This window comes from Rousettus aegyptiacus, unplaced genomic scaffold (assembly GCF_014176215.1).
Source record: "Rousettus aegyptiacus isolate mRouAeg1 unplaced genomic scaffold, mRouAeg1.p scaffold_m13_p_9, whole genome shotgun sequence".
In the NCBI taxonomy this organism is placed as follows: domain Eukaryota; kingdom Metazoa; phylum Chordata; class Mammalia; order Chiroptera; family Pteropodidae; genus Rousettus; species Rousettus aegyptiacus.
In genome coordinates, this window is record NW_023416312.1 from 101,039,966 (window position 1) to 101,053,082 (window position 13,117).

General features: G+C 52.6%; 1 protein-coding gene across 1 annotated transcript; it reads left to right on the forward strand.

Annotated features, from left to right (window-relative positions):
* The first annotated feature begins 7,972 nt into the window (after positions 1-7,972).
* On the forward strand, positions 7,973-9,491 carry LOC107499630 (EKC/KEOPS complex subunit LAGE3-like). Its single transcript, XM_016124027.2, has 3 exons — positions 7,973-8,463; positions 8,864-8,995; positions 9,196-9,491. Exons 1-3 carry the CDS (start codon positions 8,015-8,017, stop codon positions 9,332-9,334), a joined length of 720 nt encoding a protein of 239 aa, XP_015979513.2. The 5' UTR covers positions 7,973-8,014; the 3' UTR covers positions 9,335-9,491.
* The last annotated feature ends 3,626 nt before the right edge of the window (positions 9,492-13,117 follow it).

Consider the following 13,117-nt stretch of genomic DNA (forward strand, 5'->3'; position numbering starts at 1 on the left):
ATGCTGTCTACGGGAGACTCACTTCAGATGGAAAGACACACAAAGACTGAAAGAAAAGAGGTGGAAAATATATTTCATAAAATTGGAAACAAACAATCTGGGGTAGCAATACTTACAGCAGACAAAATAGACTTTAGAACAAGGCTATGAGACAAAGAATGACATTTCATAAAAATAAAGGGATCAGTCCAACAAGAGGACAGTACCCTAGCAAATATTTATACACCCAACATAGGAGCACCTACATACATAAAGCAAATATTAACCAACATAAAGGGAGAGAGCCACAGTCATAGTCACAGTAGGGGACTTTTAAAATCCCATGACATCAATGGATAGATCTTCCAGACAGAAAATCAACAAGAAAAAGGCAGCTTTAAACGACATACTAGACCAGATGGACTAATTGATATTTTTGGAGCGTTTCATCCCAAAGCAGCAGAATATACATTTTCTTCCAAGTCCATATGGAACGTTTTCTAAGACAGACCAATCTTTGGCCACGAAACAAGTCTCAATAAATTAAAGACTGAAATCATATCAAGTGTCTTCTCCAACCACAATGGTATGAAACTAGAAATGAATTACAAGAAAAAAAAACCTGAAAAACACAGAACACATAAAGGCTAAATAACATGCTACTAAACAATGAATGAGTTAATGATGAGATCAAGGAAGAAATCAAAAGATAACTTGAGACAAATGAAAATGAAAACTCAGTGACCCAAAATCTATGGAATATAGTGAAAGCAGTCATAAGAGGGAATTCCATAGCAATACGGGCCTACTTCAAGAAACAAGCGACATGTCAAATAAAAATCTAACTTTACATGTAAAGGAACTAGAAAAAGAACAACAAAGCTCCAAGTGAATGGAATGAAAGAAACAATAAAGATCAGAGTGGAAATAAATGAAAGAGTCTAAAAAAATACCAAAGACCAATGGAAGTGACCTATGTGTCCATCAATAGACGACTGGATAAAGAAGAGATGGTAGGTATATACAAGAAATATTACTCGGCTATAAAAATATGAAATCTTACTACTTGCAAAACGTGGATGGACCTACCTAGAGAATATTATGCTAAGTGAAATAAGTTAGACAAAGAAATACAAAAATCGTATTATTTCACTTACATGTGGAATCTGAGGAACAAAAGAAATGGACAAACAAAATAGAAACAGATTAATAGATACAGAGGACAAACCGGTTATTGCCAGAGGGGAAGGGGGTTGGGTGGGGGTCAGTGAAAAAAGGGAAGGGATTTAAAAGCACAAATTACCAGTTACAGAAATAGTCTAGGAGATATAAAGTACAGTTTATTGCCAGGTGGGTGCTAGACTTATGGGGGAAATCACTTTATGAATTATATAAATGTCTAACTTCTATGCTGTACCCCTAAAACTGATATAATGCTGAATGTTAACTGTAAGGAGGAAGAAACAAAAAATTTTAAAAAATAAAAGCCTTAAATCAAAAATGACCCCCCTCAGGAGATTGATCCTAGGCCGCCCCCCCCGCCCTCCCCCCTCTCCCGGCCGCACCCCGCTCCCCCACCGCCCACGGCCCGCTTTAGGACTAACATGGCTAGAATATTGCCAGACACCAAGAGCTCCTTCCGAACGGCTCCCTGGAGCTGGATGCGCGGGGCCATGGACTGGCGCGCCATCTCTGCCTCCATCGGTGTCGAGAAAGGCACGGTCAGAAAGCTGGTGGAGACTCCGTCAAGGCGCCATCTGATACCGACTGTGCCTGGGCCTCAGGCCACCTCGGCTGCTTCCCCTCAGGCCACTGCCACCCGGCCCCACCGCCCCAGTCTGCTCCCCAACTTTCTGCTCCCCCAGCCCACCTCCGCCCCTCCCCCTCTTAGCCTCCACGGGCCCATTCCCCAGCCACCCGGGTCCCCCCTCTCTCGCTACCACTCCGTACCCCGAGAGACACCCTCTCCCCCATCCCGTTGCCTGCCCCCCCCCGTCCCAACACCCCGACCATGCGGCCACGTGGCCACTCGGGTAGGATACAACTGGAGCATCTGTCTTCCTGGCCCTCCGGCTGCCGGCCCGGCCCGCACACCCACCTCCGAGGCGCCCTGCCCGGGTGCCGGGGGGGCCTGTGCAGCCTGGGGGGACCCCGCGGCTGCCGCACCGGCCTCCCGCGCGCCGTCTCCACCAGGGCCCTCGCGGCCTTCACGGCCGTCTGGGCCGCCAGAGTTACCCGGACCGCCTGGGCCTTTAGCCTTGCGGCCGCCGCCCCTGCCTCCAGCCTCCATGGTACCTCAGCCTGGACTGCGAACTGCAAGCTCCGAGCTCCGGCAGGCGACTGACCGTTGAGCAACGGGGGCGCCCTCGGGAAGCTCCGCCCACAGGGGCGAAATTGCGCGGGCTCCCAGGGCGCCTGCGCAGACCGGCTGTCGCTGCGGCTCCTGGGGCCCTTCTTGGACCCCCCTCTGGGCACGTGACTCTTTCCCGCCAAGCCTGCCCCGCCCCGTGATTCCCAGTGAGCCGCAAACCCTGTGACAGTGCCACCCAGCCATCTTCAAGTGTGACCAACTTACCGACCACAGGTCCACTATCATTGAACTCCGAGAATGACTCAGTCGCGAATGGGTCAGGCCCGGCCTGTCCCTCTCTGCAGACACCACACACGACTTGAGTCTCTGCCTGAGTTACTTCTGAGCCCTGCCGGACCCTGGGAAATGTCCAGCCCTGTCCCTGGAGGAGCCAGAATAAATGAATCTTACTCTTCCATCAGCATTTCTCTCTTCAGGCACTGTCGCTCTGTGGTGCCTGGCAGCCCCAGGCGGGGCGGGGGGTGGGGACAGGAGTTGGCTGCCAGCCAACGCACCTCAGCCCTGGGCTCCCAGGCGCCAGGCGCACACACTGTGATGCCTCAGGGAGGCGGGCTTGGGCCCGGGTCAGCTCAGGTGCTCAGGAGGGTCCAGCTGGACTGGAAGGCAGCAGCGGGGGGAGCACCACCCTGGGGACAGCTCCCAGTCACTTTGTCCTCTGGTGGCACAGCCTTCATGGGCTCTCCCTTCCCCAAGAACACTCTTAGGGCTCTGTGGGGCCTGGCAGTGGCAAAGGGGAGGTGACCCTGCGTCTGTTGGCCTGTTGGGTGCTGGTCCACTTTTGTGTCTGCAAGGCAGGTCAAATCAACAGGAAAACTACAGCTGGAGGCAGGCAGAACTGCGGGCGATGGCAGGGCTTGGGGGCTGCATTCCGTGAGGTGGCCTCTGGTCTTTGCCAGGAACTGCTGTTGCCACGGGGAGGTACCTGGGCCTGAGGTGTGGGGCGGGTACTTAAAACCAGGCCACTAGATGCCTACCACATGGCTGCACAGTCTTCCCCACCATCTGTATCCAGGGCCAGTAACCTTTCCTCCCGAGGGGCAGAGACCCAGGCAGCAGCTGCCCCTTCCCTATACCGGGGGGGGGGTCTCTCTATCCCTTCCTCCCTCTCAGTTTTTCAAGCCACAAGCCATTCTAGGAACTGGTCACCCTCTGACTTCATTACCTTCCTCGCAGATGAGACAGGTTTGCCTTTATTTTCCCAATTCCTTCAGGCAGATATATTTCTAGACACATAAGACAGGTATAAATTCAAAAACAGTCAGACTGCCGCACAGCTCAGTCTCTCTCTGCAAACAGTGCAGATCACAGTGCAGATCATCCCTCAGGGCAATGCTTTCTTCCTCCTCTTTCTCCATCTCAGGGACTCACCTCTCTAGCTGCTTGCACTGGGGCCTCTCCCATTGACCCTCCTGGATACTCTGGTGCCCTGTAAGCGGCCCCATTTAACACCCACAAGGGCAAGGATGTCCCTATCAGGTTAGACTATAGCAGTCAGGTGTTCCATTCCTGTACCTTGTTTCTTCCTTTCCCCAGTCATAACTTTATAGGTTTGACTGAATAAATCCACCTTTGTCATATGACCTTCACCCCCTATTCTTATCCTTACTTAAATACAATTTGTCCCCCTGCACCTAAGGGAAATACAAACAGGCTCATTCCTCTTTGCAGGACTTTTATAAAAGACTCCCTTAGCCTGAGATGGTACTTCTCAGGATGTAATCCAACACCCTCTGACCCCTGGTTTAAAAAGTTCTATCAGGAAAGTCCAACAAATGAGTACATCAATAACCAAACTGTACCTGGAGTCCTCTGTACTCCATGTAGTGTCTTTTATGTCTGTGGTGGATGGCACTTCTCATGGGCAATTGAATGTTTAGCTACCTAGCAAACTGGCAGTCAGTGCTCCTGGGATATTTAACTGTCCCTGTCTATACCTATAACAAATCAAAAGCCTCCCATTGGTCCACCCCGTTAAACCTCCGGAGGCATATAAGACTTTTGGTTCATTCCTAAGGGGAGAGCCTTCCTCCCTGGGTCAGAGTAAGTGCTAGTGAGTGCGTGATCAAAACTCTTTCCCTCGCATTAGGAGAGCCAGTTGATTCTACAGCCAAAGCAGTAGCAGCCTAACACCTCACCAAAGAAGATGCACAGGTGGGAAATAAGCATATGAAAACATGCTCCACGTGGTCTGTCATTAGCTAATTGCAAACTGAAACAATGAGATACCACTATGCACCTGTTAGAGAGGCCAAAATCCAAAGCACCAACACCACCAAATGCTGATGAGGATGTGGAGCAACAGGAAATCTCATTCTTTGCTGATGGGGTTGCAAAATGCTACAGCCACTTTGAAGGACAGTTTGGCTGAACGTACTCTTACCATGTGATCCAGCAATTCTGCTCCTTGGTACGTACACAAAGGAGTTGAAAACTTCTGTCCACATTAAAAATCCGCACACAGATGTTTATAGCAGCTTTATTCACAATTGCCAAAACTTAGAAGTAACCAAAATGTCCTTCGGTAGGTGAATGAATAAACAGTTATCAAGCTATGAAAAGACATGGAAGAAACCTAAATGCCTATTACTAAGTGAAAGAAGTCAATCTGAAAAGGCTGCATACTGCACGACTCCAACGATCTGACATTCTGGAAAAGGCGAAAGTATGGAGACAAGAAAAGGATCAGTGGTGGCCAGAGGCTGGGGGCGGGGATGGAGGATGAGGACTACACTGATGGATAAATATCGCTGTACAGTTGTCTGAACCCCGAGGCTGCACAACACCGAGAGAGCCTGCAGGCAAACCATGGACTGTGGGTGACAGTGATGTGTCCGCGCGGGCTCACCCGCTGTACGAATGCACCACTGCGAGGCAGGATGTGGGTAGAGGGGAAGGCCGTGCGTGTGGGGGGAGGGGATATATGGGGAATCGCTGTACCTTCTGCTCCATTTTGCTGTCAACTAAAACGGCTTTAAAAATAAAGTCTATTTTTTAAACAATTGAGCTGTAAAGGATGAAAAAGAAAGAAAATGAGGAAAGAGAAGACAGATCATAATGAAAATAAAGAGGCTGAAGATTAGTTTTCTCGAAATTGGTATTAACAGAGACTTTTCTTGTCTATAATGCATTTAACCCCCATTACAGATCTCACTACTTCTAAAGTATTTTTTAAAAGGAAATTCAGCAGGCTAGATTTGTTTTTCAGTTTACACTGTTCTTGCGTCCGCAATGCCCGACTGGATGTCACTTTAGACAGTCTCATGTTTTCGTGTAGTTTTCATTAGCCACGGACTGTCTATGGGGTTAGACCTGGCCTGGAAAGGAACAGGAGGTCCTTGGTCTCTGAGGATGGCAGATTGTTCTGGTAACTAAATACCACCCTGTATTTGCAAAATCCTGCATTTGTTTTGAAAAGAAAATCTGCATTTGGGCATCAATCCATACCTGGCCATGGGCCAGGGAACAGTCAGTGTGAGGGGCGTTTGCTGGGGTGGCCTGCCCCCTCCTGCCTCCACCTACCTGAGGGGACCCCAGTCAGGCTTGAGAGAGTAGATGATGCCATCCAAGGTGCCAGGCAGCAGCACCCCACGCACCAGCAGCACGACGAGGACCACGTAGGGGAACGTAGCGGTGAAGTACACGATCTAGGGGGCCAGGATGCTTAGAGGGGCCCTGCAGTGCCCGCCACCCCCTTAGAGGCCCCCAACCTTAGCAGCCTGAGAGGGGCAGGCCACGGTCCTCCACCACAGGACAGTGTGTACAGAGGTGAGGATGGAGGCCAGCCAGCAGCCCCCCCTCTAGACCTCAGAGCCAAAGGAAGCCAGGTGCTCGTCTGAGGCACCGGCAGCCCCACGGCAAGCACAGGCAGCTGCAGAGGCAGGGCCGGCCTGGGCAGGGAGTGGGACATCAGCCTGGGGGCAGGTCCCATGCCTCCTGTATGGGATTCCAGGTCATCTGCAGAGAGGCGGAGTCCTTGGTAGCTGGGATTAGTGGGCCGGCCAGAGACAGAGGCAAGAGCAGCTGGACAGCAAAGGCCTCTGCCTCTGGTCCAAGCTAGGCTGCCAGCTTGGAAGAGGCAGCTCCGCGGACCCTGCTGGGAAAGAGCCAGCCCTCCAGGGACCTGGCCATGTCCCACAGCCCTCGGCACACTGTCATCATGCATCTGTTCACACATTTGTCTCCGGAACCTGATGAGCAGCTTCTGGGGAAGGCAAATGTCTAGACCCCTCCCTCGGCCAGTCATGGGAGACAGAGGGTGATAGAGCAGGTGCACCCAGACCCTCTGGACAGACTCAGACGGTGAGTGAGGAGCAGAGAGGAACTGGGAGGGGGGCGGGGACGTGGACCCCAATGTAGGGAAGGGGCAGCTGCTGCCTGGGTCTGTGCCCCCCACGAGGGAAGGTTACTGGGCCTGGAAGGGGAGGGTGGGGAAGCGTCTGCAGCCATGGGGTGCCGATCAAGTGGCCTGGACTGAGGTTCCTGCCCCCTCCTCAGGCCCAGGCCCAGTCACCTCCTGTGGCATCAGGGGATCCTGGCACAGTTCACTCACCCCAGGCCTGCCAGCACCCCCAGTCCTGGCCACTTCCAGATGTACCTTTCCTGTTGACCTGACCCACTTCGAGACACAGAAGAGGACCAGCACCCAGCTGGCCAGCAGCCAGTAGGGTCACTGCCCAGTCGAGAATCCCTGGTATCTCCAGCCCCGCCCCCTTACCCACCCCTGAGTGCCGGACAACTGTTGCTGGGGAAGGCAGAGCCATGAGAGCTGTGCCAGCAGAGGGGCAAGCGACTGGGACCTGTCCACGGGGTGGTGCTCCCCAGGCTGCAGCCCTCAAACCCGGCTGGTCCATCGTGAGCACCTGAGCTGACCGGGGCCCAAGCCTGCCTCCTGGAGGCATCGCAGTGTGAGTGCCTGGAGGCCGGGAGGCCCTGGGCAGAGGCGGCGGGACTGCCGGCCAGCGTTCTCCTGGGGCGGGTAGGACCATGGAACGACAGTGCCTGGAGTGAGAAATGGCACTGGAGGAGTGAAGCCCTCCCATCCGGGCTCCCCCAGGGACTAAGCTGAGGGTCCCCAGGTCAGGCTGGGCCTAGGTGTGACTCCTGCTGGGAATCCCCTCAGGGCTGGGTCCTGACCCCGCCCAAACTACGTAGTCTCGGGCGACGTGTGGACCCCAGAGAGAGGGACAAGGAGCTGTCTGACTCACTGGCAGAACTCTTTGACAGGTGACCGGAGATCAGCAAGCTGGTCACACGTGTGGGTGACCGTCCTGAAACTGGCACAGGCTTTGAGACAGGGCCACAAGTACGGGGCGGGGCAGTCTTGGCTGCAAATAGTCGCATGCCCAGTGAACTCAGCACCACTGACCGGCCAGAGAACTGGCCTCTCCGCAGGAAACAAGGGCGTGGGCTTCCGTTTGCACAGGTGCAGTCGGGTTACACAGCGCTCTGGGGGGCGGAGCTTCGTGGGGGCGTCCTTATTGGTCAAGCCGTCCTTGGGCTTTCTGGGCTGGTTTGGCGGGAACCAGTTGCTGTCCGTCACACTCCAAAAATTTTGGTTTGCGCAGGCGCTCCAGAGATCCCGAGTTGCATTGCGCTTGAAAGGGTGGTAGTTTCTCAGAGAGCTTCATTTGCCTCAGTCGCTGACAGAGAGGGCAGTTGGTCAAGATGACCTCTGAGGAAAACAGGGAAGTCGCAGCAGCCATGCAGGCTGCAGAGGTTGCAAGTAGTGTAGATGGTGCGGGGGATGTCCTCGGCGGCCCAGAAGACCAGGGTGGCCCCGGTAGCCCCGACTGTCAGGTTGGCCCTGGCAGTGCTCAGGGCCAGGAGAGCCCTGGTGGCCCGAGTGGCCACCACACCCCTGGCAATCCTGATGGCCAGGGCGGTGCCGGTGCCCATGGCGATGAGAACGGCCCTGGTGCCCCTGACGACCAGGGTGTCGCCAGTGCCTCAGACAACCAGGGTGGCCCTGATGGCCCGGGTGGCCCTGGAGTCGAGGAAAAGGAGGGATCAGCAGCCGTAGGTGCTCCCGGTGCCGCGCAGGCAGAGTGTGCTTCCGGACCAGGTGAAGACGCACCTCCAGAGGCTGTTGGATCGGGAGACATACGCATCGTCTTGTATCCTTTCCAACGAGCCCCTGAGGCCCGATGGCCAGCGGATGGGTCAGGGATGACGCACAGGGCAGCTCGGGGCGGGGGCGGGGTAGGGGGACAGAAATGGGAGCAGGGAGGGGAACCCGGGGTAGCCCGGTGGGAGGGGGTGCGGACAGGCGAGGAGGCAGGAGGGTGGGCAGGCAGGCTCCACGGAGTCGGGGAGGCGGGACAGGATGAGCTGAGGGAGGAGGGCGGCAGGCGGAGGTGGCCTGAGCTGGCAGGACTGGGTGCATGTGAGGCAAGTTGCGGGTGGACACCCCGAGGGGAAGCCCGGGGTGAAGGCCACCCTCTGAGGTACGAGCGAGCCTGAGGCACTGGCCAGTTCAGCAGCTCATGGATGGTACTTTAACCTCGTCTCCCTCAGCATCATCACTGTGCCTTTCCAGTCCCGTCTGGAGGCAGAGATAGTCCGCAGGTTCATGGACGTCAGTGTCCAGGGCCCCCAGCCGGCGACCATTCGGAAGGAGTTCAGAGTGCATGGCAGGATCCTGGCTGTGTAAGTCCTGGAATGGGCCAACGGGAGGTGGGGGAGGGGTGGCGGCCAGCGCTCGGGCCTAAGAGCCAGCCTTAGCCGGAGAGGGGGCTCCGTAAGGATAGGAGGGAACACTCAAGTGTCAGGTCTCAGGACGGGGCGCGGTGTGCTGGGGGTGAGAAGGAGTCATCCCCTCTAACTTGAGTTTTACCCCTCACTTTCAGCAGGTGGACTGCTGAAGACACCCGGGGCCTCCAAGAGTCCGTCAACTCCTTCTTTGAACAGCTTTCCGTGGTGATGGAAAACATTCATCAGTTTGGATACTTCTTTCCACTGAATCTCGGAAGAGGGGTCGGGCCCTAATCCTGAGACCCCCCAGCTGGGCACTGCACAGGAAATCGATTTCTGTGCCATTCTCTCCCCAGGGCCTTACTGTTTGCCCGTATTATCCTTTGCTTCTCCAGCCCCACTTGCTTGTTTCCCTGTTGCTTCAGGAATGGGGCGATTAAATACTCGTTAAGTGCAGCAAACAAAACCGAGCTCGTGTTCTGTGTCTGATTTTCAGCCTCAGCGCCTGCATATTTCCTTGTCTTTGTCCTGGGCTTGGAGGGGAGGGGAGGTGCTGGGGATTCAGAGAGGTACAAAGTAACTGTAGACAACTAGGAAAAGCAAGACAATGAAAATCAGTTGTGTCCTGATTTGGCAGTAAGTACTGTCAACATTTTGGCGTATCTTCGTAGTTTTATGCTTTTGTTTACACATAAAATATAAAATGATAAGAGAAATGTATCAGAGTATAAGATTATTGTAGTATTTTGCAAGTTTAACATTAATTTTTCTTGAAATTACTTTATTGAACATATATGAACATTACCTTTTTCTAACAGTTTCTCAAAAAAATGTCAGTGAATAGATGGATAAAAGATTCATTATAATGTAGTTATTGGGTATTTATATTATTTCCATGTTTTATTCTGGCCAATTTTCAGTGGAATTCTTGTATTTCAGTCTTTCCGTGAATGGTTATTTCCTTAAGATAGATTCCAGAGTGTAGAGGTATTTACCTACATGTTTACTTTGTATTTCTTCAAGGACTCTTGATCACAGTTGCTCTTCAAAAAACATTCCTCTCACTAGATTCCTGTTTTTCCAAAACCCTTGCTGCCCTTGGGTTGATTTCCTAATATGAAAGAACTCAGGTTGCGAGAGAGATAAGATCCAGGGACAGGAGAATAGGAATTTGAGCCTGACTGGACTTGCTTCAGGTCAGGGAAGAAGAGGACTGGGGCAACTGGTGTAGTGTTTGGGAGCGGGGTAGTTAGCTCCTGCTAATAGAGCTTTTCTCCTGCAATCTCACTAAACTCACTAGTTTTAGTCACTAATAGATTCCACTGGATTTTCTACATGAACATGTCATCCACAGATCGTTTTACTTCTCCCTTTTCATTTGGGATGCCTTCTTTTGATTAATTTATCTCCTAATGGGTTAGATCTTTCTGATTCTCGGCATTCTGGTATTTTTTTTTTATTGCGACAGTGTATTTTTCCATGGGTGCTGAGTATTTTTTTGTATTAATATAGTCCGAACTTTTTTTTAATCCAAAATTGTTTACTTACTTAGAAACCATTTGATCCTTTTTAGTCTTGCTTTTCAGATTTGCTACATTGCAGCAGAGTAGCTTCTAGTATAGGATTAGTTATTTTCCAGACTCCTGAGACAAGTTCCCTCTGAGTACTGTATGTCAGGGGTCCCAAGCCCCCTGGATTACAGACCGGTACTAGTCCGTAGCCTGTTAGGAACCAGGGCCACAGAGCAGGGGGTGAGCGGCAGGCGAGCTGGTGAAGCTTCATCTGCATTTGCAGCTGCTCCCCAGCGCCAGCGTCACCACCTCAGCTCCACCTCAGATCATCAGGCGTTAGATCCTCATAGGAGCGCTGGTCCCTGGTGCCAAAAAGGTTGGGGACTGCTGCTGTATGTGATGTCACACCTGGGCTTATCAGTATTCTAAATCCTCAAGGGGGACCTTCTGAGATCTCCAGCTCTCCATCTGCAGTACACTGACTGGGCTTTAGGGTCCAACCTCTCTCTGGTCCTTCCTCCCTCACCTGGCAAAGCCCAGAATCAGTCTACTTTATTTTTTATTGTGAATATTTTATTTAGTCATTTTTTACTGCCTCGTCTCACGGATGGGATGCTGAAGCTGCTGGGTTGCTTTAACACAGAAGTCGGATCACCTCACTCTTCTATTATAAAAGTTTCCAAAGGGGACTCTTACTCAGAGACAAAGCCAGATACCTTAGAGTAGCCTAAAAAGCCCGGTGTGATCCAGCCTGCTTTCCTCTCATTTTATGCATTCCCACTCTTCCAGTTGCTCATTCTAATTCAGGTGCACTGGCCTCCTTGCCCTTTCCAAAATACCAGGCCCTATCCTGCTTCAAGGCCTTTGCACTGGCTCTTACCTGTTTGGAACTCTTCCGCTGGCGTTCCACCTGGCTCACTTCCCAACTTCCTCCAGGCCTTCAAATGCCACCCTCTCAGAGAGCCTTTCTTGGCCACACTTTAAAATTGCATCCTGCCTGTTCTACTCCCTGTGTTACTAGCCATGTAACATCCCCAGCTCCCAGAACAGTGCCTGCCTGGTATAGAATAGTCACAAACACACGCTCCCTGATGAGACCACAATCTCTCATTCAGGTCTTGTCTAAGACCATCCTCTTGGCCTAGAACACTCCCAGCCTGCCCTAGTCTGTCTGTCTTTCACCATTCTTAAACAGATGGGGAATAAGTGATAAGTAGATGCACAATAATTGCAATGGAAGTGAGAAAGTTAAGAAGTCAGATATGAAGGGGTTTGGATGCAGTAATATCACTGGTAGATTCTGAACAGAGCAGGATAAGATCCACCTTGTATCTTAACAGGATCCCAATAGCTCCCACATTGAGAATAGGCTGAGGGCGGGCGGGGCAGAAATGGGGATAGACCAGCATCCAGGCGAGAGACACGGGTGACCTTTGTGGCATGCCAGCATCTTTACAGTTGAGTGTTCAAGTGTACAGCGAACTTTGTGTGTGAACAGTAGATGAGCAACTCGACCGAGGGTGGGTGGGCTGCTCTCTAACCCCTAGGCTGATGAGAATGGAGAGGGACTTGGAGTCCATTTGACTAGGACAGCAGCTTCTCCCTGGGATGTGACAGGAAGGAGAGTTATGGGTGGGGCGGGGCTGCAAGAACAGGAGACTCTGAGTCTCGGCATGAGAAGATTTGAAGGAAGCAAAGGAAGGCTTCTGGGCAGCTGCTTTAACTTGCACAGGCATGTTGGCTCGCATTTCCTCAGGGTCTGCAAGCTGGTCAGAAACACTTCCCCAGCAGAGGGGCAGGGCAGGGCTGACACTGAGGAAGAAGTCCATGTGTATACCACTGGCCCTGGTCACTCTGTGGCTTGGTTGGGGGCCTTCGGGATCTGTCCCAGGAAGCCAGGGCCACGAGCGGGAGTGGTCTCATGTCCCCCGCATAGCCTGGTTGAGCCAGGCGTTTTAGATGGTCCTAGAGGAGACACCACTGCTGAGTCCCCAGGTCTGCGTCTCAGTGAGAAGGCCCTGGCAGAATGGAGGGAGAGCCCTGACAGGGCGTTCGGGGAGGTGCAGCTGGTGAAGTCACTGGGCCCCAAAGCCTGGTCTTCCCCTGTGTCAGGTCCTGAGTCAAGCCATGTCTGAGTCACTCAGACAGGGTCAGTCAGACTCTGAGCAGCTGACTCCTGTGACCAAGCTCATGAACCTCAACATGCCAAGCCCAGGCGACATGGGAAGATGTATGCTTGGGTGAGGTCTTAGCACTGGGGGGAATCAGCGGGTGGGTTCCAGGGTGGACACATCCGGGTGAGGAGGGGTTGGTTCTGGCAAACTTGTCATCTTCTTTTAGACTTCTTATGTCTGTTTGAACCTAATGTGCAGGGTACCAGACTACACCAGACCCTGGGTCCCAGCGGACTTTCACCCTTCAGGGACCTCGCCCCTCCCCCTATTCACAGGGGACAGTCCTGGCAGCAGCTGCCTCCACGTCCACTGCTGCTGCTCCCACTGCCTTCTCCATTGGAGGGGCTTTATTCTCTTGGCCTCCCACACCTGTTTTTGCTTTTAAAGCTTCT